The 26,618-nt window shown below is 40.2% G+C and overlaps 1 protein-coding gene across 1 annotated transcript in view; it reads left to right on the forward strand.

Annotated features, from left to right (window-relative positions):
* LOC134527281 (2-oxoglutarate and iron-dependent oxygenase domain-containing protein 3-like) overlaps window positions 1-26,618 on the forward strand; it is a 67,995-nt gene that overhangs the window by 38,448 nt on the left and 2,929 nt on the right. The window contains exons 4-5 of the mRNA XM_063359819.1: window positions 12,984-13,137; window positions 23,296-23,419. Of these exons, the coding sequence (XP_063215889.1) occupies window positions 12,984-13,137; window positions 23,296-23,419 (278 nt within the window). The remainder of the gene's footprint in view (window positions 1-12,983; window positions 13,138-23,295; window positions 23,420-26,618) is intronic.

Raw genomic sequence — 26,618 nt, forward strand, 5'->3', positions numbered from 1 at the left:
TGTGTGCATTTGAGAGCGCCACGGACTACAGGAGAAGGGCGCAGTAGAGTCAGTGCTTCACTCCCGTGATTATTATTAAGTGTCATGTTTTTTGTTTTCTTTAAAAAAAAAAACATTAAATAAATGTAGCTTTTAATAACAGTATTCCCTTCAAATTTGTTCTACCTAAATATTAGCTGGCTGCTATAGAAGCAGACTTGCTGAAGGCCATTTGGCAATATTATCTTTTATATTTAATATTTGATTAACTGAACTTTTATGTAATTGCAGTGCATGTAGCTTTACTTTTAAAGGTGAAGAGGTGTTTGTACGTTTTATGTGTTTCTTAAATCGGCCACGGCACGGTCTAGTTGGAATAACGGTACTGTCCGTTTCGGCGCACAGCGCCACTGTCTTGCTACCACGGCGGCCATTTTTTCGCCCAGTTTCTTCTCATCGCTACCCGAGGTAGGATGCTTCCAGCTATCCGGGGACTTCAACTTTGCTTCTGCTGATCTGGTAATTCTGTTTGTGTAATTTTAAATCCTAATCGCTTTCGTTCGTCCTCTGAGCCTAACTCGGGGGCTGACTGTTTAATTAAATATATTAACCCCGTTTGCGGGACTTTGATTAAACGCGAATCTTAAATTCCGGCCACGTGGTAGCCGGCCCTCATCTAAACTGATCGCGCCGCAAGGCTTTTGAATAGCTTCCTTTCGTGAGTAGATGTAACGTGTTGTGCGAGCCCCCTGTTCCTACAGGGGCTAATAAACCACAAAAGCTCCGAACTCGTGTTGTTCTTTTAATTGACCAAGTGTGTACCCTCATCGGCGGGCGTGTGGGATGCCCTAAGAGCCCACTGCGTAAGCATAGCGTGCCAGACGCTGAGAGCGGGCTGAGGTCAGGTTATTCTATAAGCAGCGCGTGGGGGAAACGAGTCATGTCCTCACACAGGCTACGTCACGCCCGAGTTAGGAGTCTCACCGGGTCCACGTGCCTCACAACGTGGTGGCGCCCACTAACGCACCGCCTTAAAGCCGTCCGAACAACCCCCGGCCGCGACAACATAATTTGTCATATTGAAACCTGGTTTAATGATTATAGCATCAACTCACATTACTTTATGGATAATTATTTAATGTTCAGAACTGATTGAAGTCCAACATTTTCAATGATGGAAAGTGGTGGTGTGGTGCTGATTGCAGTTAACAAGCACAAATTTTTATCAGTACACCATATCCAGAACTATGATTACCGTGGAATTGAAGCAGTCTGGTTTAAAATAAAAATTACTCCAAATAATTTATTAACCTTAGCAGTATCTACCTTCCTCCTAAAACAACATGGAATACCTATGCTATATATTTTGAATCCATTGAAGATGAACTTGCCAACTATTAAAATAATTTGTTAATTTGTGGTGATTTATATGTACCTGGTGTTGATTGGTATAACAATCATACTTTTAATATTATGCATGCTCATATCACAGCTAAGACACAATATTTACTTGATTTTACCTAAATATGGGCCTACTACAGTTTACAAAACTCAACTCTCCAAAAAACTTATTGAACCTTTGTTTTACCAATCCGCCACAATTTGAAGTTGAGAAATCAACTGAAATACTCATCAAAGAAGACTTGTATCATCCTGCTCTAGCTATAAAAAGATTTATGGATTATATTTCTACTAATATTTTTACTGACTTTACTTTCAGGAATTATAGAAATGGTGATTACTATATAACTCTATAAAAGATCACGATTGGTCTATTTTCCACAATACTTCTGATGTGAATGTTCTTGTGGAACCGTTAGCCACTTGAATATGCGACAAAATTAATTTTTTCATTCCAATAACTGCAAAAAAGGCCTCTAAACATCCCTATTGGTTTTCTAAAGAACTTATACAAGCCTTAAAGTCAGAAACAGATTTTCATAAATTTTACAAACTAATAACTTTCAGTATTATACTTATTTTTCCTATTACAGAAAAATATTTTAAAATCTTATCAAATGTGATAAAGTTCATTGGTCTCAAAGAATAAATGATAATGCCAAGAATAATCCTAACAAATTTTGGAAATATATTTAGATTATGAAAAATGGTTATTGTGAAACTCAATATCTTAATATGAATGGTAAAGTCTCAAGTGATATAATCTAATGCTTTTTCACATTATTTTTCTAGTATGTATGTAATATCTACAAATAATCCACACATTACTGAATCAAATGTATGTCTTGAAACTATTCCTGTATTTGAGATATGGTTCTCTCGAGGATAAAATCTTTAAAATGCACCATGTCAACATGCCCTGATTGCATACCAAATTTTAACTTGAATCTCTTAACACATTCGGGTACATGCTCGAGCTCGGCTCGAGCATGGTATTTTAATCCAATGATCGGTGCTCGAGCAGACGTTTTCATGAACTGATATAAGCTTGCTCTAGCGGAAAACGTGCTTGGATTGTCACACACGCTTTCCACAGTCGTCGTAGTTCTATTGGTCGCTGCTAGATGCCATATGCTGTACTGTTTTATGTGTGAAGCAGTTTTATGCGTGAAGCAGTTTTATGCGTGCTGCATCGCGCCTTGTTTTTTTTTTTTTTTTTTTTTCCCCCTGTGGAAATGGCAAAAAAAATTGTGCGAAGGTGTCAAATTTTTTGAAGAGGAAGGATTTCATGTATCTTCTGATTCAGAAGCTGAAGGCTGCAGTTCTGATTCTTTGTATGAACCATCACATGACTACTCTGGCACATTGGGTTTGTATGCAATTATACAAAACGTACTGAAGGTGCTTGAAACATGTTTTACCTATGTCTAAACACATTTAATTTTTGTACGTGTCTTATCAGGGATGTTTTTATTTTATATTATAGATGAAGATTTTTCAAAAAGCAGGAAACAAGGAGAGCAGTTTTTGTCATAAAAATGGCCTTTCACAAACTCGTCCATCCAAGACACCTAATACTGATAATGAAAGTGGTTTGTATTATTATTGTTCTTGTGATTTGAAAATATATACATTCGCTCTTGAATTCTTTCATGTAAATGCATTAGTCACATTCTTTATTTATTATTTTTTTTAGACAAAGATGATGTTCCTCTAATTCACATTGCACAGCTTAGCAATGACACTAGACAAGACACCTCAGGGGTGCCTTACACAAGTAACAGTTCTGGTAAGTTACCCAGATTTCATAAATGTTACTTTGTTGTGCCTTTGAATTTCTTATGTGCTGGTAATCGTTTCCTTTCCACATAAACACAAAAGTAAAGTGCTTACGCAAATAAAGTAGCAGTAAACTTGATTTTCTTTCTAGATTCCAATACAAGGACACAATTACCAGCAAATGAAAAACCTGGAGCCAATTGCTGTGTACCGGTGGACAGACAACCACAGCTGCCTGTTTTTGAGGAAGAATCTGGCATTCTTATTGACATTGATGAAACTTCCTATGAACTTACCTGTTTTCTCTTTTTTACGACATAGAAGTAATAAAAAATATAAAGTCTGAAACTAATTGATATGGCGGTACCATGATTGACAAACTAAAATGGACGAAAAAATTGAAGCCAAATTCAATGTGACAGTGTTGGACTACAGTCAAGCTTCAAGAAATGTATTACTTCTTTGCAATTATAAATCACATGTGCTTAGTCAAGAAACCCAAGATAACAGATAATTGGTCTCATGACAACATAATGCACACTCCATTTCCTGGATGTCTCCTTAGTAGAGACAGATTCCGGTCTATATTATTCATGCTTCATACAAATGACAATGTTACTAAGAGTACAAGAAAATCATGATCCACTCCACAAAGTCAGGCTGTTTTTCAATCATTTTATCAGCCAATATAAGGCTTCTTTTTATCCATCAGAGAACCTGAATATTGATGAAGGAATGTGTCCTTTTCGAGGATGTTTGTACTTCCGTGTTTATATAAAAAATAAACATTTGTATGGTGTAAAGTTAAATATTCTTTGTGACACAAATACAGGATGTCTTAAATTGTGAGGTATATACTGGGTGCTGGAAGTGTGGATAACTCTATTGAATGTCTTGTTCGGAGATTGTGTCATGATTATTTTGGTAAGGCACACACAATTTACATGGATAGATTTTATACAAGTCCATCATTATTCTGTAAGTTGTGGGATGAAAAGACCCTGGCTGTGGGTGCAGTACAAAAAAACCGCAAAGGCTTGCCGGCTGAACTAAAAAGCTAAGAACTTGCGAGAGGTGAAACAATTTTTCGGAGGTGTGATCCTTTGTTGGCTGTAAAGTGGAAGGACACATGTGATGTGTACTGCCTCTCCACAAAACACAAAGCCTCATGTAGTGAAGTCAGCGTAAGAGGTAGAGGAGGCATAGTTGCAAAACCCAAACCTGATATTATATTAGACTACAATATAAACAAAACTGGCATTGATCATGTTGATCAACTAACTACTCGGTTATTATTCCTTTCAAAGAAATTCAATAAAATGGTGGGGGAAAAAAAATTTTCCACCTGTTTTTGATGTCAATTATAAACTCATTCATTTTGTTCAAGAAAACCAGGACCAATGGCAACAAAACTGATTTGGAAAACTTCGTGAAGGTTCTTGGAAACCAACTGGCTTCGTATGGTGCTACCGACGCAGAGGTTGGTTCGTTCATCATCATCATCATCATCATCATCATCATCATCATCATCATCATCATCATCATCCTCATCATCATCATCCTCATCTACGGATCGGTTGTCTGCTCGCCATTTTCCGAAGAAAATTCTGCCAACCGAAAAAAACAAAACCCAACAAGATATTGTAGAGTATGTTCAGATGTAGGCAAAGCCAACAGTGGTAAAAGACTAAGGAAAGAAACTCGTTGGTGGTGCGAAGACTGTGGTTTTGCTCTGTGAGAGCCAGATTGCTTCAAAAAATTTCATACGAAGTAAAAATTTTCATAAATATAACAAACTAAAAATTAATTCACTATCAAAATATTGTACTGAGGTGATTATTTTGAAAAAATCATAAATTGATAAACGATTTTGAGTTAAAAAAAATAGTTTATTACATTGAATATTATCAAGTGTGTAATAGAAATTTTTTTTAATTTTTGTAAAACCTAATTTATTATTAAAAAAAGCAATAATGTAAATAAAATAAAATAAAATTGGTTTTAAACATTATTAAAAAAGTGTAAACTCTGAAGTTTTTTATCGTGTAGTAAGTATTTTACGTATAGATCAAAATATTTATATTAAAAACATTTAAAAAACCATAAAAAAGCCTATTATTCTATGATTCAGCACAGTTTTAACCACTAGACTCTTATGTGTCAATTCCTCTACTAAAGCATCTTTTCAATACAAGCGTAAAATCTTGAATTTTTACTTATAAAAGGATAATAGCTAAGGTTATTCCAATACACAAAAAGGGGAGTAAATTAAATGTTACAAATTATAGGCCTATTTCTTTACTAAATTGACGCCATCCCCGTTTCCTGATCTGAATTGTACGTGAATCTAAACTGTTTAATTAATTTTGGGTCTCAAGGGCGGGGTTCCTGGCCTCGTGGCTGCAGGCAGGGACGCGGCAACAAAGGGCCCCCCGGGCTGTTATGGCCTCCCAGGACGCCTTATTAATAAAACACACACGTACTTTTAGCTGTTTTATTCCGTCGCACAATTTACACGTTATGCGCTCACGTAACTGGCCGCTTCATCGTCGACCTAAGCTCCGCGCACGATGAACATACTCCGGCTTATGTGAAAGTACGTGGACGCAACGTGAAATGCGTGGACGATAGGTCCCGCAAAATTACTTAAGATAACACACTACACTATAATCACTGTGATTAGTCCCGCACAGAAGGATATACAAAGGCGGCTACTCCGCGTGGTGGCGAGGGCCACGTTACGCTGGGTACGGACACGGTGGAATCTTGCAGGATGTCACACATGTGGCCGTGGCACGTCCCAGTTAATGACTCGTCTGAATGTTTGGTATCGCGTTTGGCGCAGTGCCGCCCTGCGTGGGCGATGAACTATGTCCCGATGTGGGACTTTACAGCGTGAGGCGCAGGTGCCACTATGGGCCACCTAGTCAATTACGTATTATACTAAAAGTCCTGTGTAGGACTACACATTTTATTAAAGGACCGCGCGGGATCTCGAACGGTCGATTCGGGCCGACCGGGGAGCTGAATTAAAACGATTTGGCTATAATTACCTATTGTAGTTACTGGATGTTGGCGCGAAAGTTGAGGGCTCCCCGTGCGTAGGCTGCCGGCCCGGGCGAGTGCAGGATGGCGACTGACTAACCTCCCTGGCCGCCGGGGCCAGGGAGGGGGGAAATTCCGCGGGAAAACTGCGGAGCGCGGGAAGATGACTTCGGCCAGTTTTGTGAATAATAACCCTTTATAAAATGATTATTAAATTAACATTAATTATTAATGGTTTTAGACTTATGAGTTTCTGTTTATCTTATCAAATGCATGAATAATTAATACCCGTGCGCAGTGCCACACCCGGCCGGGCGCTTTGCACACGTAGGGGGCCGTGACTGACGTCACGCCGTTCAGGGCACTGCACTATGTTGCGCGCGGGCGCGTTCGAGGCGCGGCACTGATCAGCTGTTGAGGACACATAACGGCCTGTGCTCTCAGAGGGAGCACCGACGACGGCGTCAAATGCCCCCCCCTCGACGAGGCCGTTCTGTGCCTCAACACCTTACACACACACTTAAAGATACGCCGGCCCACTGACCTGGTAGACCCGTGGCGGCTGTCCATGGGGCGGCGTCAGATACCTGTGCGTCAGCGTCAGCTGCGGCCGAGGTGGGCAGCGGCGGCGTGGCGGCGCCTTCGGCGGCAGGCGGCGGCACGCTCGAGGTGGCGCCCTCAGCGGCAGGCGGCGGCGCGCCCAAGGTGGCGCCCTCAGCAGCAGGCGGCGGCGCGCCCAAGGTGGCGCGCGTGGTGGCGCCTTCAGCGGCGGGCGGCGGCGCGCCCAAGGTGGCGCGCGTGGTGGCGCCCTCAGTGGCAGGCGGCGGCGCGCCCAAGGAGGCGCGCGTAGTGGCGCCTTCAGCGGCAGGCGGCGGTATGGCGCCTTCTGCGGCGCGAGTGGGAGCACGGCCGGTTTGCATCTCGCCCACCCCCCGTGAGCCTTCACGGCAGTTGGGGGCGGCGGCGGAGGCGGCGGCGGCGTCGTCGTGGCTGTCAAGTCCGCCTCGGTGCCTGGTGGCACGGCGTCGACAACCCGGTGGTCTGCCAGACTAGGTCGAAATGTGGCGCTTTTGAGACGAGCGGCCGCGCCACGTGCTTTCTCGGTGGCTGGGGGCGGCGTCGTCGGTGGTGCCGGAGGTGGTATTCGGGATCCGCAGTGGCGCTGTGTGTGATCCGCCACCTGGTGATCTGCCGGACTAGGTCGTGATGTCGTGGTTTCGCGACGCGCGGCCGCGCCAGCTGCGCTCTCGGTGGCTGGGGGCGGCGTCGTCGGTGGTGCCGGAGGTGGTATTCGGGATCCGCAGTGGCGCTGTGTGTGATCCGCCACCTGGTGATCTGCCGGACTAGGTCGTGATGTCGTGGTTTCGCGACGCGCGGCCGCGCCAGCTGCGCTCTCGGTGGCTGGGGGCGGCGTCGTCGGTGGTGCCGGAGGTGGTATTCGGGATCCGCAGTGGCGCTGTGTGTGATCCGCCACCTGGTGATCTGCCGGACTAGGTCGTGATGTCGTGGTTTCGCGACGCGCGGCCGCGCCAGCTGCGCTCTCGGTGGCTGGGGGCGGCGTCGTCGGTGGTGCCGGAGGTGGTGTTCGGGATCCGCAGTGGTGCTGCGTGTGATCCGCCACCTGGTGATCTGGACTAGGTCGCGATGTGGTTGATTCGCGACGCGCGGCCGCGCCAGCTGCGCTCTTGGTGGCTGGGGGCGGCGTCGTCGTTGGTGCTGGAGGTGGTATTCGGGATCCGCAGTGGCGCTGCATGTGATCCGCCACCTGGTGATCCGGCCGACTGTGTCGTAAAGTGGCAGTTTTGAGACTTGCGGCCGCGCCAGTCGCTCCTTCAGTGACTGGGGGCGGCGTCGTCGGTGGTGCCGGAGGTGGTTTTCGGGATCCGCAGTGGTGCTGCGTGTGATCCGCCACCTGGTGATCTGGCCGACGTTGTCGCAAAGTGGCCGTTTTGAGGCTTGCGGCCGTGCCAGTTGCTCCTTCCGTGGTTGGGGGCGGTGCCGGAGGTGGTGCTCGGGATCCGCAGTGGCGCTGCGTGTGATCCGCCACCTGGTGATCCGGCCGACTGTGTTGCAAAGTGGCCGTTTTGAGGCTTGCGGCCGCGCCAGTTGCTCCTTCAGTGGCTGGGGGCGGCGTCGTCGGTGGTGCCGGAGGTGGTGTTCGGGATCCGCAGTGGTGCTGCGTGTGGTCCGCCACCTGGTGATCCGGCCGACGGTGTCGCAAAGTGGCCGTTTTGGTTGGCCCAATTGCCACCTGGGCGGCAACAGGGGGCGGCGTCGGCGGCGGCGTGTCGGCCTGACATGTCCACCCGGTCCCAGTGTGCCAGTTGTACCACAGGGGCTGGAAGGGCGTGGCTTCCTCCGCCTGTGGTGATGTCTCCACCCCGTATGGCGGGGGGGCGTCGGTGGCGATGTCGGGGGCGGCGACGAGTGGCAGATGGACGTCTCGGTTGTTCGTAAAGTGGGCGGCATCTTGGCCGCGACAGCGGCGTGGTGGTTGGCCGTGTGTGGAAGCGACGATGCGTGCTGTGTCATGTGGTACAGTCGTGGCGGCATCCAGTCTACTTCCGGCCCCTCAGTGTACTCTGCGGTGACGTCATCCTCCCACTCGTCCTGTTCCTCGTACTCCCAGTTGTACCCTGGGCATGAGTAGCCCTCGCTTGCCCATGCCTCGTAGGCCTCCTGGAAGTCGTTCATCTTCAGAGACTCGTGGTGACTTACGACCTTGTTGCTCCACTGTGCTTGGCTCGCGGCTGTCCGACCCGAGCGGCGGGTGGGGACGTCGATGGCTGGGCGCGAGCAGGTAGGGGGGTTCGCCTCCCCTCACCAACAGAGTTCATTTCCATGCTCGCTCGCTTCCTGCCTCGCGGGAGCCCGTGGCGGCGTGGCTGCATGACGTCTGTTCACAGCTGACTGCCGGTGTGCGTGAAGGGGCACGGGGCGGTGGAGCGGGGTTGCTGTGCAGGCGATTGAGGGGTGAAGAGCGAGGGGGGTGAGGGGTGAAGAGTGAGGGTGATGAGGGGGTGGGGGCGGATGTGTCGAGCGGGGGTGGTAGGCGAGTGGATAGCGAGGGTGGAGGGGCGAGGGAGGGGTGATGTCTGGTCTCGGCCCGGCTTATCGTGCTAGCGCGGCGCCGCTCTGCCGCGCGGTGTTGCCACGTTGCACGCTGTTGCACTTATCCCTACTCGAGCCCTTTGTTTGCTAATTTTTCCGTTTCGTTTTCTTGGCTTGTTTGTCGAAAGAGTTTGGTGATGTTCTAGCCACACTAGTTGGGCGCCATTTTGACGCCGTCCCCGTTGCCTGATCTGAATTTTACGTGAATCTAAACTGTTTAATTAATTTTGGGTCTCAAGGGCGGGGTTCCTGGCCTCGTGGCTGCAGGCAGGGACGCGGCGACAAATTGCCCCCCGGGCTGTTATGGCCTCCCAGGACGCCTTATTAATAAAACACACACGTACTTTTAGCTGTTTTATTCCGTCGCACAATTTACACGTTACACGCTCACGTAACTGGCCGCTTCATCGTCGACCTAAGCTCCGCGCACGATGAACATACTCCGGCTTATGTGAAAGTACGTGGACGCAACGTGAAATGCGTGGACGATAGGTCTCGCAAAATTACATAAGATAACACACTACACTATAATCACTGTGATTAGTCCCGCACAGAAGGATATACAAAGGCGGCTACTCCGCGTGGTGGCGAGGGCCACGTTACGCTGGGTACGGACACGGTGGAATCTTGCAGGATGTCACACACGTGGCCGTGGCACGTCCCAGTTAATGACTCGTCTGAATGTTTGGTATTGCGTTTGGCGCAGTGCCGCCCTGCGTGGGCGATGAACTATGTCCCGATGTGGGACTTAACAGAGTGAGGCGCAGGTGCCACTATGGGCCACCTAGTCAATTACGTATTATACTAAAAGTCCTGTGTTGGACTACACATTTTATTAAAGGACCGCGCGGGATCTCGAACGGTCGATTCGGGCCGACCGGGGAGCTGAATTAAAACGATTTGGCTATAATTACCTATTGTAGTTACTGGATGTTGGCGCGAAAGTTGAGGGCTCCCCGTGCGTAGGCTGCCGGCCCGGGCGAGTGCTGGATGGCGACTGACTAACCTCCCTGGCCGCCGGGGCCAGGGAGGGGGGAAATTCCGGGGGAAAACTGCGGAGCGCGGGAAGATGACTTCGGCCAGTTTTGTGAATGATAACCCTTTATAAAATTATTATTAAATTAACATTAATTATTAATGGTTTTAGACTTATGAGTTTCTGTTTATCTTATCAAATGCATGAATAATTAATACCCGTGCGCAGTGCCACACCCGGCCGGGCGCTTTGCACACGTAGGGGGCCGTGACTGACGTCACGCCGTTCGGGGCACTGCACTATGTTGCGCGCGGGCGCGTTCGAGGCACGGCACTGATCAGGTGTTGAGGACACATAACGGCCTGTGCTCTCAGAGGGAGCACCGACGACGGCGTCAAAATAATGGTCTTGCAAAAATTTTTGAAACATTTTTTCATAAAAATTAATTTTTCAATAAAAAATAGAATATCTTGCAAACAACATTGATTCAGAACTTGTATGATTACTTTCACAAATTTTCTCTCTTTCCTCAATCCAATTTATAAAAAAGGTATCAATAGGACGCTGGTTGATGCCTGTTATTTTGATCTGGCGAAAGCCTTTGACACTTAATCATTCTATTCTACTCATCAAATCATCAAACTTTGGCTTGAGTGAAATTCACATAAAATTGTTTTCTAGTTATTTTATAGATAGATGTTTCTTTGTAACGATAAATAACCATAATTCTTCTTTATACTCTGCTAATTCTTATGTTTCTCAAGGAGGTACACTTTCTGCCCTACTATTCAAGATATACATATACTAATGACATAATCCAGGTTCTTAACCATTCTGCAGTTATGTAATATATTATATAAATATATATTATATTTATAGAGAGATCAATTATTTAAATGATTGTTATCTTCTTCAAAGTGATATTACTGCAACTGAAAAATGGTGTGAACTTAATCTTGTTTCCCTTAATAAGGCTTAATCAACAAATATATCCTTTAGTGGGAAATTACAACCAATTAGTCATACATACACTTGACAATACTCACATTAAAATATCCCCTAGTATAAAAGATTTTGGTATCTTATTGGACTCTACATTGGTTTTTCATCTCCTTGTCAATGCTTTTGTATCCACTTTCCAATGAACTCTAGCATTAATAAAGTACATAACGTCCCATGCTTCAAATATTTATTCTACTCTAACCCTTTACCTAGCATTAGTCAGATAAAAATTGGAATATTGCTCCGTAAATGGAATAATAATAATAACAGTTCTGACAGTGAAAAAATATAATCCATACATAAAAAAAAAAATTTAAGTATTGTACACTATCAGCTTTATAAATTAGATACCATTTTTGATCGTAGAGCATACTTAGATTTTAGTTTTGTATATAACTCTTATAGTTCAAAGCTAAAAATTTACTTGATCAAACTGGTACCATTATACTTGCTTAAAATCTATGTTTTGAACTTTTAATAGCAATGATCTCATTTATAGATTAATTTCTAGCTTTAATAAACCAGATAAAGTTTTTATTTTTTAATTAATCTGCTACCATTTATTATTAACTTTCAATCTTTAATCTCTACAATCAGTCTATTTTTTCTTATATTATTTTGTATATTATATGTATTCCTCATTGTTTTGTATGTTTTGTCTAGTATATGTGTTTTGTACTTTTTTGTATTTGTTGTCTTTATATAATTGACATTTCTGTGTTTATATCTCGTGACCAACAAACCGTTCTTTTACTGTCTGTGGGCATGTTACAAATGGTAATAAATAATAAGTAAATAATAAATAATTGCTATAGGTGAAAAATTAAATGTAAATATGTCTTTGATATTACTAGTTCAATTTAATAATTTTTTTAAGTCAACCTTGTGTATAGTCCATAATGATAATGACCTTATTTACAGGCTCTCTCAAACTTTAATTAAGTTAATTTGAAATCTTTTTGCTAAGAAATTTATATACTTTATTAATTAAACATTTTATATCTAGAAATCATTATGTAATCATCATATTGTTTACATGTACTTTCTTTGTTCTTTGAGTAGTCTGTTTTTAAGTAGCATTTTTTTTTTAAGATTTACACTTTTATATACAGTTATAGCAAAAGTTTAAGACCACAAGCTTATTTAATATAAAATTACCTTGATTTTTATACTTTTAGTTATAATTTCATGAATATTTTGTGAACATTGCAGACCATGAGACATCTATCTACCCAAAAAAAAAATTGCGATATGAGATTTAGTTTTTAAGATACAAATTTTTAAATTTTGAATTTTTGTTATAAAAACCTTCATCATTAAGTATCAAGAAATTTGAAAATACTAAACCATTTGGTTAATTATGGTATAATTTTTTACCAGTATTTTAAGATATGTAAAAAACAAAAATTAAATAAAACTATTTTTAAAAAATTGTTTACATAACCAATTAAATTTTTTGTTAATTTTGAAAACTACAGGGAAAAATTAATTTAGTGTGTTTGTAGGTTTGAATATAAATATAAATGTTGTCGTGTAAAGTAGCGAGACCATATGGGCACCATTCAATAGTGTGTCTGTTTGTGTGCTTAGCTGCAGAATAATAAAGTGGCTCTTCAGCTCCGTTGCACCTCACTACCATGGCTTGGCTTGTGCACTAAGTGATGGAAAGTGAGTGATGTGTCTGCTGCAGGATCTTGAAGCTGAAGCTGCAGCACAAAGTGGCCCAGCACTTCGGGCTGAAGGCCAGTGCGCTGCACCTCACACACCCCACTTTCTTCTCCCGCCTGACCTCGGCACCCGCACAGACTGTGCATGACGAGTACTGGCACCCACATGTTGACAAGGTACGCTCTTAGCTACTACATAATTACAGTGTTACTTCTTGTGTGCATACACTTCAGCTTTGCTCTAATTGAACTAATTGGTATCAGTTGTAATATGTATTAGAATTGGAATTTGAATTAGAACTAATCTGTTTGACCCTTACAATTATTATTCTAATTCCTACCATTTTAGGCCGTTTGCCAACTGGGGCATATTATTATATATAATTGACCAGTTACCAACCTCAGTCTCTTAGTTTCCTATCATATCAGTCAATTGACCAAAATAAGTCAATCACAGTCATTGTCATTACAAATCAAAATCTTAAAAATTTTCAGCAATAGTCATTCATATTCATCCTCTGCTAAGCTACTTACTGAATGCAATACAAATTTGCTAATATAGTTTTAAAACAAATGCCAATATTGGCAAATTACTGCCATTTATTAGACTTTTTAATGTTATTTTGTTTACCTCACCATGAAACACACAAAAAATTGCTAGTACAGTTGTTAATTAATTATGTTGATTGTTATAAACATTTGATTATTATTTTAAAAGCAGTTTTAGGCAATAAATAAAGTAATAAACCAATCATACGTGACGGACACAGGTAGTCCTTGCAGAAGGGGAGGGATGTCCTTGCAGAATGGGAAAGAGGATATCATGGGAGAAGAGCCCAGACAAGGGTGTAGGGTGGTGCAGACAGGCCATGGATAGTTGAAATGTACAGCGTCAAGCGTGAATTAATGTGACACTGTTTCAGAAATAGATGGCTGTGCTATGAATCAGCTCTAGGTTGTTTTTGGTGGTACTGAGATTTCATTGCTAATAATAATGCAATTCTAAGTGCAATATGAATGTTATGATGCTTAAATTTAAAGCTTATTATATTAAACATTGGCTAATGTCATCACTGAATTTTTGGTGTTTATAATAAACAGCATGCTGTTTACAAGTTGAATGGTTGTATACATACTTCCTATAGCCTGTTTCAAAAAATGCCGTAAAATAATTGTGTTAGGGGATTGGTGCCGGGTAAAATACGTTCATGTGTCAGAATAAGCTTTAAATTGGCATATCTGTTTCATAAATGCTTTATTATTAGTAATTTATAGTCAGCCGGATCATATATAAGCTAGTGGGTCAGATATAACAAGTTAGTGGCGAGACAGCTTCCCTGAGGGGGTTTGTCGAAGGTGATAGCTCTGAGGCCTGCCGTGTAGCGGGCATCACTGGAAGGTCTTACAACACTCTTTCAAACTCTCTCTCCACAGTTTTCCTTGAAAACAGACAAGAGGGAAGCAAGCCATAAAGATAAGTGTCCTCCCCTACCTCCTGCTCCTAATCCTCGCAGCCCACAGCCTGTATTTTTCTCATATTCACATAAATACTCCGAACATTCTCATTAACTCTACCATGCAGTTCTGTAATTTCCTTTTGGTTCAAAGCAATGTCATTTTGTACCTGCCTGTAATTCTCCTGTAAATCTGTAATTGTTTCTTTACTTCCCTTAACATCGTAACCTGTGGTATACTGATACATCAGAATAGACTTCTGAAAACTGTTTATTTTTAATGCTAATGCAATATTTTTTGTTAACTGTTAAATCTTCCTTTTGTGTTTAATTCATTATTTTACTGGACCAGAATAAATTATAATTTGTGTGATTGCTAAGAACAGCAGAGATGTGTAAATGCATAGACGTTGCTTGCCCTTAGTAGTATGTTTTATTTAGCCTTCCTCAATGTTTACGGATAACAATTTAAAAGTTTTTAAGGTGGTTTTTGAAAGGAATTGTGTGGCTTGTGTCAGTATACACGATAATTCTTTTTACTGCAATATAAGTTGTGCGAGCATTATTTCAGGATCTACATATGCAATAAGCATTGTATATGAAGACTTCAACATTACACGAACTGTAAGTCGATTATCTAGAGAAATGTGTGAGACTTAAATTAATTTGCTCCAGTTCAGCCATTTTGTTTTAAAGTTGTTTTGCCAAGCTAACTGATGCCAAGTGATACTATGGTTTTAGCACATTTTATTTCCTTGAATATTAGACAATGTAATTATTTTTCTTAAAGTTTGATTGAAATTATTATTTACTGAATAATCACAAATCTTTAGAACAGCATAGACTGTCCAGATCCAGAAGTCCTGTATTAAAGAATATCTTGCTCTACTGTAAAGCTAATTGAAACTATGACAAACTATTGTTTTATTTGGAAATATAAATATTTTAATTGTCCTGAGATTTAAATTTATAAACAATTGATGAGACTAGTGTCTGCCCTATCCGTCACGATAGTTACACAAATTGTGCTGATTTTAGTAATGAGGATAAAAGCTCTAACAGTTCTTCTCCTTATATATCATATTTAAGTAGTTGTTTTGGTGTTAATGTTTCAATTGATTTCAGTTTATTTTTTTCCTGAGATAAAATTGTTTAATTTTGGTAATATATCCTAGAGTATGTAATTTTAAGTAAGTAATATTATGTGTATGTTCATGTGGCAGCCTTACAAGACTGTTCTGTGTGTACAGTGAGTAGATGTAACATTTTCTTCAAAATACAAATTTCTTCTATTCATCTTCCCAACCCAGCCTGAATTTCTGCAACTCTTAGTTTTGTATTCAGTCGCCCTGTGAGTACATGTGGCTACCTTGTTCATTTACATCTGATTGCAACTTGTCAATTTTAGTTTTTAAACTTACCGATTCCTATTGTATCTGTGTTACTATTTCTTTCCTAACCTATGAAATTTTCTGCCTTTTTCATGCTGCTTTTGTTCCAATTTCAATGACAATTCCTGGGTAATCTGTTTTATTTCCTGTTTAAATTCCTCAGTTTTTTGTTAATTTTGAATCATTTTGTAGTTTTTGTGATTTCTTGTTTCATCTAATCTATTTTGTTTCCTAGATCCTGTACCAATTTGTTTCCCAAGTCCTGTGTTATACCTTGCCTCATTCCCATTATTTTTCATACATCAACTAATTTGACAGAGTTAGTTGCAGGATGTTTCACGTTTCCAGAAATTTCATGGGGATGACCTGAAAAATCCTGACCTTCTGGGCAATTATTTTCACTAATAATCTCAGTATTCTAAGGGAACCCCAGAAAAATGCCCTGTACTGCTCATTTTGTCAACAAAGAACTATTTCCGAACATTTACATCAAAAAACATCCAAAGTAACCTTCCCAAACAGTTTTACAAAATTTAAAAAAAATTTTCAACCTTTTTTAATTTCCTGCTGCCACTGCATTTTTCCCACAAAGTCTCCATACATGATGCTGTAGAAGTCCTGCGTTGTCCAGCACTGTTCCTATCTTGTGAAGTCCCGCGGGGTTCTTGTACCGAGTACTGGATACAACTAGATCTCGCTGCCAGCATTCACATGTTCAACTCATATACCTCGTTCACTCGTAGGTCCCAAGACGTTTAGACACTGCACCCATTCACTCACTCAGTTGGTAAACAGCATAGCCGATGATCCTGTGACACCTTTACAGCAGTTCAATTTCCTAAAGTCTTTTGGCACTTGATGATTTAAAAATAGTTATCTTGACTATTTTGCAAACTTAGCCCTCAGGGCTTGTAGAACTTTATGCCTGCCACACATTGGTGCACCAATTGTAACACTCCAGACCTCCTGCTAGCTCAAAATACGGTTTAGAGTGTACATTCATGAACACTTGATTAATTCAGTTGGGGGCTGAAAAATGTTTAAGTTCAAAAATCAATGTTACTGTCGACAAGTGGTTACTGAAATAATGTCTGTCAGACACAAATTGATTTTAACTTTATTTTATAAATACTTATTAATACTTCACAAAAACTTCTCAAGTCGTCACGGCTGCTATTTTTCAGACCACGAGAAAAAATAGCTCTCAAATCTACAAACAAATTGCACATAATCTCTTCACTGACTCAAAAACAAACACGTTTACTTTTCGCAATACCGAAGAATTAATGTTAAAATATAGTTCACAAGTAAATCCTGTGGTTGCACACGAACTCATGGTACATACCAAAAGATTCACAACCCCAGAATAATGGACGAAGTTTACTGGATCCTAGTTTGGGCTAATACTGACGACTGTTGGCAAAAAAGTCTAGTTGAAAATCCCTAACGATGGAAAAAAAAAAGTTGATTTTTCACTGTAGCACCTGGACCAAAGCCGGAAAGTTCTCTCTGTACCTATACAGATGGTGACTGCAGGACACAACCGTCCTCTATCCTGGAAGGACGAATAGTGCTCTTGCGACTCTTTCAACCAATAGAAATAAATACATGGAAAAACATCAACCAATAATGGCGCATGGCAACAGCACTTTGACAAACTCCAGAGTCTTTTCTCTCATGCTCTGAACTCTTTGTTTCTCTCTCATTCTTCCGCAATTGGAAAACTATTGCATCAGCTCATTCAAATAAAGAGCCCTGGCAAAAAAATATACAAAAGAAACTTACGTTAACATGCATTTACAAATAAAAAAAGACAAGCAATGGTTAAAAAATATATGAATGCACATAAAAACATAACTACACAAATAAACAAGTAAAATTAACTTCAAGTTGCTTATTCACCATAAAGCAAGCAAATCGTCAGAAAAGCATGAAACAGTGTGAATTATGATCATAAAACATGTTACAACCACACAAAACTTCTTAAAAGGAAAAAAACGGATGGTATTAAAATGCTGTCGGAAAACCTAACCATCCTACTGTATATGAGATAACATAATAAATCATTAAATGAACCATTTTCATAGTGGAGAGGATAGTTGCCTGGGTTGTTGTAACAGAGTAGAGATGGAAAACCACTATGGGAGAAAACCATTTCATTTACAAGTGGCCAAAATGGAGCCTACGACCTACATGACTAAATGTACACTGTTATCCAAACTCGCTTATTTAACTAAACACAGTTGGTAGCTCAAACACGCTTAGTAAATTCAACACTTTCAGTGGACCAAACATGTTCCGTTATATAAAAAGTAATATTTAAAAAATGTTTCCACGAAAATTAGGCTATCTTGAAATTTAAATCTATTTTATTTTATAGTTTGAAATACAAAGAATAAAATCTTAACATTTTGCAGTGCAGCCATTGTTTAATTCAAAAACTGTGTTGAGACTGCCTAACATTGGTTGTTGATGAGGCTGTTTGGGTTAAACAGTATTATTTTAAAAGCTGTTACTGTTAAAGTTATACGGTATTGAAACAGTGCAAATACAAATGATTTACATAAACATTAGTGAAAGCATTGTTATTCTGCAAAATATGTATGCTATTCATGACAAAAATAATATATGCCATTATGAGAAAATCCTATGTTTTTGTTAATTTCACAATACATAATTTTATTTAAAATAACTTCAATATGTGCAGAAATATGCAAAATAACAAAAAACTAATCTCGGCACCGCTGTTAGAGCTGATGGCCTACACTCTACACATGACACAAATATAGTTAGATAGTGAAATAGTAAGCTCTGATTCAGAGTAAGCAGCTGAAATTATCAATGGCACGGGTATTACTTAGTGAACCCGTGTGAGGTTAAATGTGGAGCGGCATTTGCAGTCAGGCTTTTGAACCTTGTGTCTAAGCTTGTATCAGCGCTCCCTTAGAGATTTTATATAACTGCAGGTTTATGTAAGTTATATGTTACGTGACTTTATGGGCTGCTCTACAATGGTATCTGTTTTGGATAATACAAATTTTACTGGAGACATTGCCACAATCAAATATTATAAAAAATAAGATTCACATTATAAACTTCTTTTAAGCAGTTAATTTTTATATTCTCACAATTTTACTGTTTAATATTTGATGTTGATCAGAGCGATGTCCTCCCTTGCCTTGCCCTGCTCACCCCCTAACTCCACCCACTAACATCCTCTTTGGCCTCTTTGAACCTACCGGTAGTAGTGTGTGCATGCGTGGGTGTCACTCCACTACTGCAAGAGGCATGTGTACAACCTGTGCCACGTACCCCAATAATATTTAACAGACATTAGTATTATAATTGTTACTTTTTACATTTTATTTCATGCACCAAGTGTTCATGTTTTTCAGGTCAGTATAATGATGCTGCAGTGCTACACGCAAACATTTCAGAACGTACTCTCATTTCAGCGGTTCCAAGTATTTGTTCTTTAACTAGCAAAATATTGAAGGGTTTATATTGTTTCAGTCACGGCATGTTTTCTAATAAGATCTAACTGTCATTGGATAATTCCTGTGCAGCCATGACACCATGACCGCTAGATCATCACCCGGAGTAGGATGCATCCATCATCGCACCTCGAGGATTTACCATTTGCTGAATTGATCACATCCACCATTCCCTTGAGTAATTTTAAACCTCTTCCTTTATTCTCGAGGCCTGCTCCGGGTGGTGGACTGTTTTACCTAAAAAATTTAATTTGCTTGAGGATTTTTGTAAGTATCATCAAACTTACTTTCTGTATTCGAGGTCACATGTGCCTTAGACTGCACGTAAACCAATTACTTGCTGTTGGCTTTTTATCTGCAGTAACGTAAATATTTTATTTTGATAACTCTGTGTAACAGTTATGGCAAATATGTCTAATCTTACCAGAATACCAGCTGTCTACTTTCAAGTGACCACCTGTGTATTACTGAAAGATTAAGGCATCTGGGTCGCCTTAAGAGCCCACGTAATTAACTTCTGCAATTACTGTAAGTAGTGTACCGAATACTGAGAGCTGTAAGTTTTTATGGTCAGATATAATAAGGGAGGAATCACAGTTCACGTCACGGCTCAGCTGGGTCCAATTGCTTATATGCGTGATGGTGGCCAAAATTTAATGACGATCATCTGTAACCGTTAGAGAAACACATCCCCACCTACATCGTAATAATATACACCTAACAAAAATAGTACAATCAGCAAACAAGTAACTTGTAACTTTTTTCACTAGCCTCCACAGTTATTTAATTTTCAGCATGTGATTAATTATTCCCTTATATTTATGGAATATGTAATTATATTGTATTTGTTCTCACTATAAAACTTTTTTTTATTTCCATCCAGTGGAATGTTATGCAATTATGGAACAAAGATCCTCATAGTACTAGATCTATTTATGCTGTTGTTACATTGACCAGGCTTTTAATACTAATATCAATCCATTGACATTGATACAGAGACATACAAATAAATACTTTTTGCTCTTTTGGTTTGAAGTTAAGACTTATTTTTAAACATAAAGGAAAAAAAGTTAGTCAGTGTAAAAAATTAAATCAAAACAATTAATTTGAATTTTAATTGCTCTAAAACTTTACGAAGGAGAAATATTTAAAAATTTAACGTAATTTCTTGATTAACGGAAAGTTTATTTTTCCGGTAATTGTCCGTTAATCAAAACGTCCGTTATTTAAATCACATTTCTCCATAAGGAACAATGTTAATGTCCCAGGTTACATTCCTAGACCTTCCAAAAATGCTTAACATGTGATGTCAACATATTACAGGCGGCTTGTGACATCCCAAGCAGCGCAGTAGGATGACACATCGCAACACAGCCAAAAAATCAGAACCTTAAGATCTTGGATGAAGAAAGCGTGCAGGTTGTAAACTGATTAGTCTGTGACCTGCCAAGAGCACGGGTTAGTAAATGGAGATCATAAGGAAAGGCCAATTTACACACACCAATGATATGACAGTGCAATGGCCGGCCCGCAACTTCACAAACCATAATGTCATATTGTTTTCTATTCACAGTGGACAGTGTTTCATCTGTCATCTGGCAACTACACTCGTAATATGCATGGCCGTGAAATAAGAAAATATTGTCCGCAGTTATTCAGTAGTCACAGTACGGTGACAGCGACAGCACTGTTTGCAGCGGCACAGACACGCGCCGGGCGAGTGTATACAAAAACCTAAAATTCCTAGAAGAATATTATCAACCTCGTTGATGAATTTACGGGCGAGCCACAGACCTGTCACGACACAGGTGTGTTAATCAGCCTGGAGTGAGAGAGTGGGCGTGACGAGAGGCTGCTTCCCCTCACGTGCCCTTGGTGGAGGGCGGTTAGACACTTGCAGCAAAACTTGCTTTTTCCCATTACTAGAGGCTCATTTATTATGTTATGTTTTCATCCATGTGACTTTATGACTTGGTTTAATTAAACATGTACATAATAAGATTACACTGAACGCACAGTATAACAGGGTGTCTACTAGGTCACGAAAGTCGCGAATGTTGTAAATGGTCACGAAAGTCCCGAAAAAGTCACCATTTTTAAGTATATTTTGGTAAAAGTCAAGAAAAATTTAATTACAAGGCTAATGTGTATTTCTTGTGCACTGATCTTGTATATACCATATTTTTTGTGCTTTTGGCAGCTTGCATTTTCAGGAAAATCATCGTTTAAGATGTTCCCACACAATACATTTTCCCGTGTTTAACTAGGCCAGTCCCGCCATTTTCGCCATAAGACGTTTACTTTAAATTCCCGTTCAAAATGTTGCTTACAGCTTCTATTCTCCTACGTGCAACGTCATAATTTTCACATAGAATGCTGTGAAAACGTAATTTATTCAATTCTCGTACCTTACACGCTTAAAAAAAGGATGGTATTCGTTCCGTGGCGGTCACGGCATAGTCAGTTTCATTCTTACTCTACAGATCGCACAACGATCGCACATAATCGATTGCAGCTGTCAAGGCATCAATGCGCGTGACCCGCGTCCATATCGATAAGTTGTTGGCCAAATGGCGAGCGCGAGCGTTCATAATCGAACTATTAGCGTTGAGTTCGATTGTTTACTGCTTGCTTGTGTGTACGAAATGTAAATTTATGTTTGGCTAGGATAAAAGAAAGCCAAAATTTGTGCACAAAATGTGGGATGTATTTTCGTGTTTTCGTTTTGTGAACGACTATGTTTACAAATTACAAAACAACAAAATCCCTAAATTACCGCCCTATTTTATTTTCAGACTGAAATCATTGTCGAAGAGGTTAAAGTGCTACGGAATGGAATTGTAATATTTTCTATGATATCATGTGCTGAAAATGTTTGCCAACAAATGTTAACGTGTTTTAGCGCTTAAAGTGCGACGAAAAATTGGCATGCGGGAAAGCAGATATAATTAATTTTATTCAATTAAGTTTAAAACTAACCTTCATTTACAGGCTTAACTTATGTCTTTTTTTCCAGCACTTAGGCATGTATATTTTGATAAAGAAAAGTAAACGTTCAATTTTTCATTTTATTTTTGATGTAAGGTATAGGCTACACTTAATTTTATAACATTTAAAAATTATACCATTTTGACAAGTTTCGTGGTCACACTTCAGTGGAAATTGTCATGAAAAAGTCACTAATTTTTATTTTTGTAACTCAGTAGACACTCTGTATAAAAATTTATTCGGTATTTATTTTAGGTAAACACACTTTGAAGGCACAAGAGCCTGTTCAATGACAGACTAATGGCTGGCTACAAAACTGTTTGGAATAGAATGGCTTGTGTACATCACCATCTGGCAATTAGTAGAATGACCACAGATTCCCTAGTCATAACAGGACGCATGGGCCTGTGGAAGGGATGAGTTGGCTGTCGTTTTCTGTACCACACACATTATAAATATTAGTGCTGCATCTTACTTTCCTTTTTTTACAGATATGCAAAACTCTTTTAAAACAGTTGTCATCCTTTGATAACCATTATGCATGCCAGCAAGTATTATTCAATGTGTAAGAAATGCAGCACTTGAATACGAGTTTATATACAGGCTATTCCAGAAGTACCAACCTAACCCGTTCCTCAGTTGCAACATGGAAATGTCAGAGTAACGAGTTTGGCAGCTGTTAACCAAATTAAAGGCAAGAAAATATATTGTCTATTGTAACAAATTTTCGCTAAAAAGTTTCCATTAATCGACGACTTACTGCATAAGTGTTTTGAAAACATAAGTAAGGAGTTTGAACTCTAAAAGTTATTCTCATAGCTTTTCAGTCACAAGTTTAAAAAAAATAAAACACAATCTCAAACAAATTTTGAACGTTCTGACAGCTGTATTTTGTAATTATTAATCAATTCTTTCTAACATACTTTCAACTTCTTGTTTAAAGGAAAGGATGTCAGCAAATGTAATGTATGTCTACTAGTGCTTGTGGTGTGTTTGCATGCTGCTCAGGAGACATACGAGTCGTTCCACTACACATGTCTGGTGTACCTGAGCGACTTTGGCCATGACTTCAAGGGTGGTCGCTTCGTGTACATGGACACTGACAGGAACACCACCGTGGAGCCGCGCAGGGGTGAGTGGGACTCAGTTGCTAGTTCCTCTTCAAAGAATATGAAGGGACAGTTTTTTCCCCACCAGAAACAGGGTGGGATCAAGACAAAAGTGTAGTAAATTGCTCTGTGCTCATTACTTTTTGTGGCATGGTAAACTTTCCTTTATAATGTCCAACAAATATATTATTTTGGGTTCAAAGTCAGTATATAAATTTTTTTAACTGTAATTTTATTATTTTCTCATGAAAAGAGAAAATTTACTTAAGTAATGCTTTGTTTGCAAGTTACTTGCACAACTGCATTAATTTGGAAGACTAATAAAAAGTTGAATATCAGGACAAAATATGTTACGTACTTCAGTGGGTACAAACGAAAACATAAGTACAATGACAACATCAGTAAACCTGAAAGGTTGTTCGCAACAATTGTGAATTTTGAACCTATTGGGAAAGAACTGCTGCTAAAATTCCATTTGCACATTCTGAGTGTAGCTCCTGCTAGTAATCACCTGCCGCATGCTCGTTTTAGTTATACTCATATTGTGCACAATTACACAGTGCTAGTTCTGATTTCTCTGTGATATCATCTCTACAATTCCTGTCACCACCAAACATCCCATATCATGCAGCCGCTAGCATACAAATATGAGAATGATCCTGTGTGGCACCGCTGATGCTCTGTGGCAGGAGCGTAAATCATTCCGTTTGGTCACTTGGCACTCCCCTTACCGTAAGCATGGCACAGTTTGCACTGCACACCCATCTACTACTAGGCTGCAGGGACCTTCCACTGGCCTGCTTGTCTATGTTCTATAACTTCGCAGGCAGACACATGTTCCTGACCACAGTGTGTCGCCTAGTCCCCAAACACGGACATCATATGCATAGAAAAGACCTTTGATAAGAGTACCAATGTCTCATGTTTGCATCAAATTGTTTAATGCCAACAGAGTGCTCAACAAGAAACAGGCCGTGGTTTTGTTATCTACTTGTTTACTTAGATAAAGGAAAGCAATGATTGAATTGAGACAACTCTGTACCCAGATGTTTTTAAAAACAGTTTTGTGGCTGTGTTTGCTGTTAACCAGTGGGACTTCTAGAACAACTTCAATTCTCAACTTCTAGGCATTCCGATGATGCTCCATCTTAGGACATAATTTCATCATGTTTGATTTTGTGTGTGTTAGTAAATCAAAAATCTATGTTCATCAAAAACATTTAAAAAATATTTAAAACAATTGTTATTAATTTTTACAAAAAGAATTACTGGAAGGGTTGAAATAACATGTTTCATGGAAATGTCTACATAGTTCAATTCCTATATATATTATTATTAATATTATTATTACATCATCATCCATCCATTCATAATACCGTATTTACTCGCATATAGGTCGCGGCAATTTTACCAGATTTGATGGGGGAAAAATGAAGTGCGACCTATATGTGAAGAAAAAATTTTTTAAATTTTTGAGGAATTTTTTTTGCAATACAGTAGAATCCAGCCGATGCGACCCCCCTCTGATGCGTCCATTCCATTTATGCGACCGTTTTTGAGAAACCGTGAAAAATTTGAGCAGAGAATGTCGAAAATTTGAGTAAAATCGGCTGAAAAACAAGTCTGTTACACTTTGTTGGGCGCTATGTGTTCACGTTTATCTTGGCGAGAGCTGTACTGTAAGCAGGCAGGCATACAAAAGACGGCTAAAAATAGATACCACTCCTCTAGACTGTCCACACGGCAGTGTCTAGCCGAGCTCGGCGCGTCCACTATCGCACGAAAAGCCGTCTCAGCTGTCATGTTAGATGTTATCTTACCCGCCCGCACGAAAAGCCACTGTGGTAGCTTCTGCGAGAGCATAAGAAAGTCGTCCGGCCAGGCTGGTGGTAGCGGCAGCTTGACGTCTTACGTGACGTGACGCTTACCTCTCCCTGCTAATTCTTCAAGGCTCATCCCTCCCGGAGCCACAAAACATGTAAAAACACCCTCCCCCCCCCTTTTTCCAACTAACATTTCAACACATTCCCTCCCACACCGCGTGCGGCAAAAGCCAGGTTGTGTAGTCCATTCTCGGTAAAATAAATATTTTTATGGGCTTATACGACTGTCCTTCGCCGTTAATAAATACTTTATAAGTTTAAGTTATTATGATACAATTTGTTTATTAGTCACACAGCAGTTTCTGCTGAAAAATCACTAATGCCTAGAATTTTATTGAATAGAAAAATTTAGCCGGGCCATAAATATATTTATTTTACTGCATAGTTACTTTTCCATCTGCATTCAAACGTGGGTTTTTTTTTTTTCCCCTTTTTTTTATGCTGTGAAGGGTCGTGGAAAAGATAATTGCTTGAGCTGTCAAAATAAACATCGCTGACGGCAAGGGCGAGAGCGCATCCTGTCGGTCTGTCGCTGTGATTATCTACTCCAATAACATGTCACAGCATTTCAGGATAGCATTGTTCTTATATCTTTCGTTTATCGGCGAATGTTTTCTACCTGATCCACACAAGTTCCTTCGCCACGTTTTGAACGAAAATAACAACCAGCCGGCTAGCATAGCCGAACTCGCGTGACGTGAATTCACTTAGCGTGAGTATTTATCGGAACCCATAACGAAAACCGCTGTAGATATAAGAAATCATAACAGGCCTTTTTTATTCGTAATTAAATTTACTACAACTTTTATTCTGTGCATTTTTTCAATACAAAGCACTGTTTTCGAGTTATAGTCTACAATTAAGACATTTTAAGAAGTCAGGAATCTAACTTGACTTCAATTTTCTATATTTGGTTATTACGAGTACTTGTTGTTACAACAATTTATCACGCCATTATCAGCTCTCGTAGTAGCGAATTTTTACAGTAGCCGTTAACTCTTTCGTGCACGGCGCGCCGGCCGTTCGCGTCATTAAATTACCGGTGCGACCTATATGGGGGGAATCTTAAATACCAAATCCAAGACCTCAAATTATGGGTGCGACCTATATGCGATGGCGACCTATTTGCGAGTAAATACGGTACATTCATCATTCATCCAGTCATCAACCATTCATCCACCATTCATCCATTCATCACCAATCCATCCACTCATCATCATTATAAAATTTTGAGAATATAAACTTTTTGGTCACAACATAATTTAGATCTTAACCAAAGTGCCATTTTTTTGAAATAATAATTAACAAAAATTTTGTTTTGTTATGGACTTACAAAATG

The sequence above is a fragment of the Bacillus rossius genome, chromosome 1 (genome assembly GCF_032445375.1).
Source record: "Bacillus rossius redtenbacheri isolate Brsri chromosome 1, Brsri_v3, whole genome shotgun sequence".
NCBI classification, from domain to species: Eukaryota; Metazoa; Arthropoda; class Insecta; order Phasmatodea; family Bacillidae; genus Bacillus; species Bacillus rossius.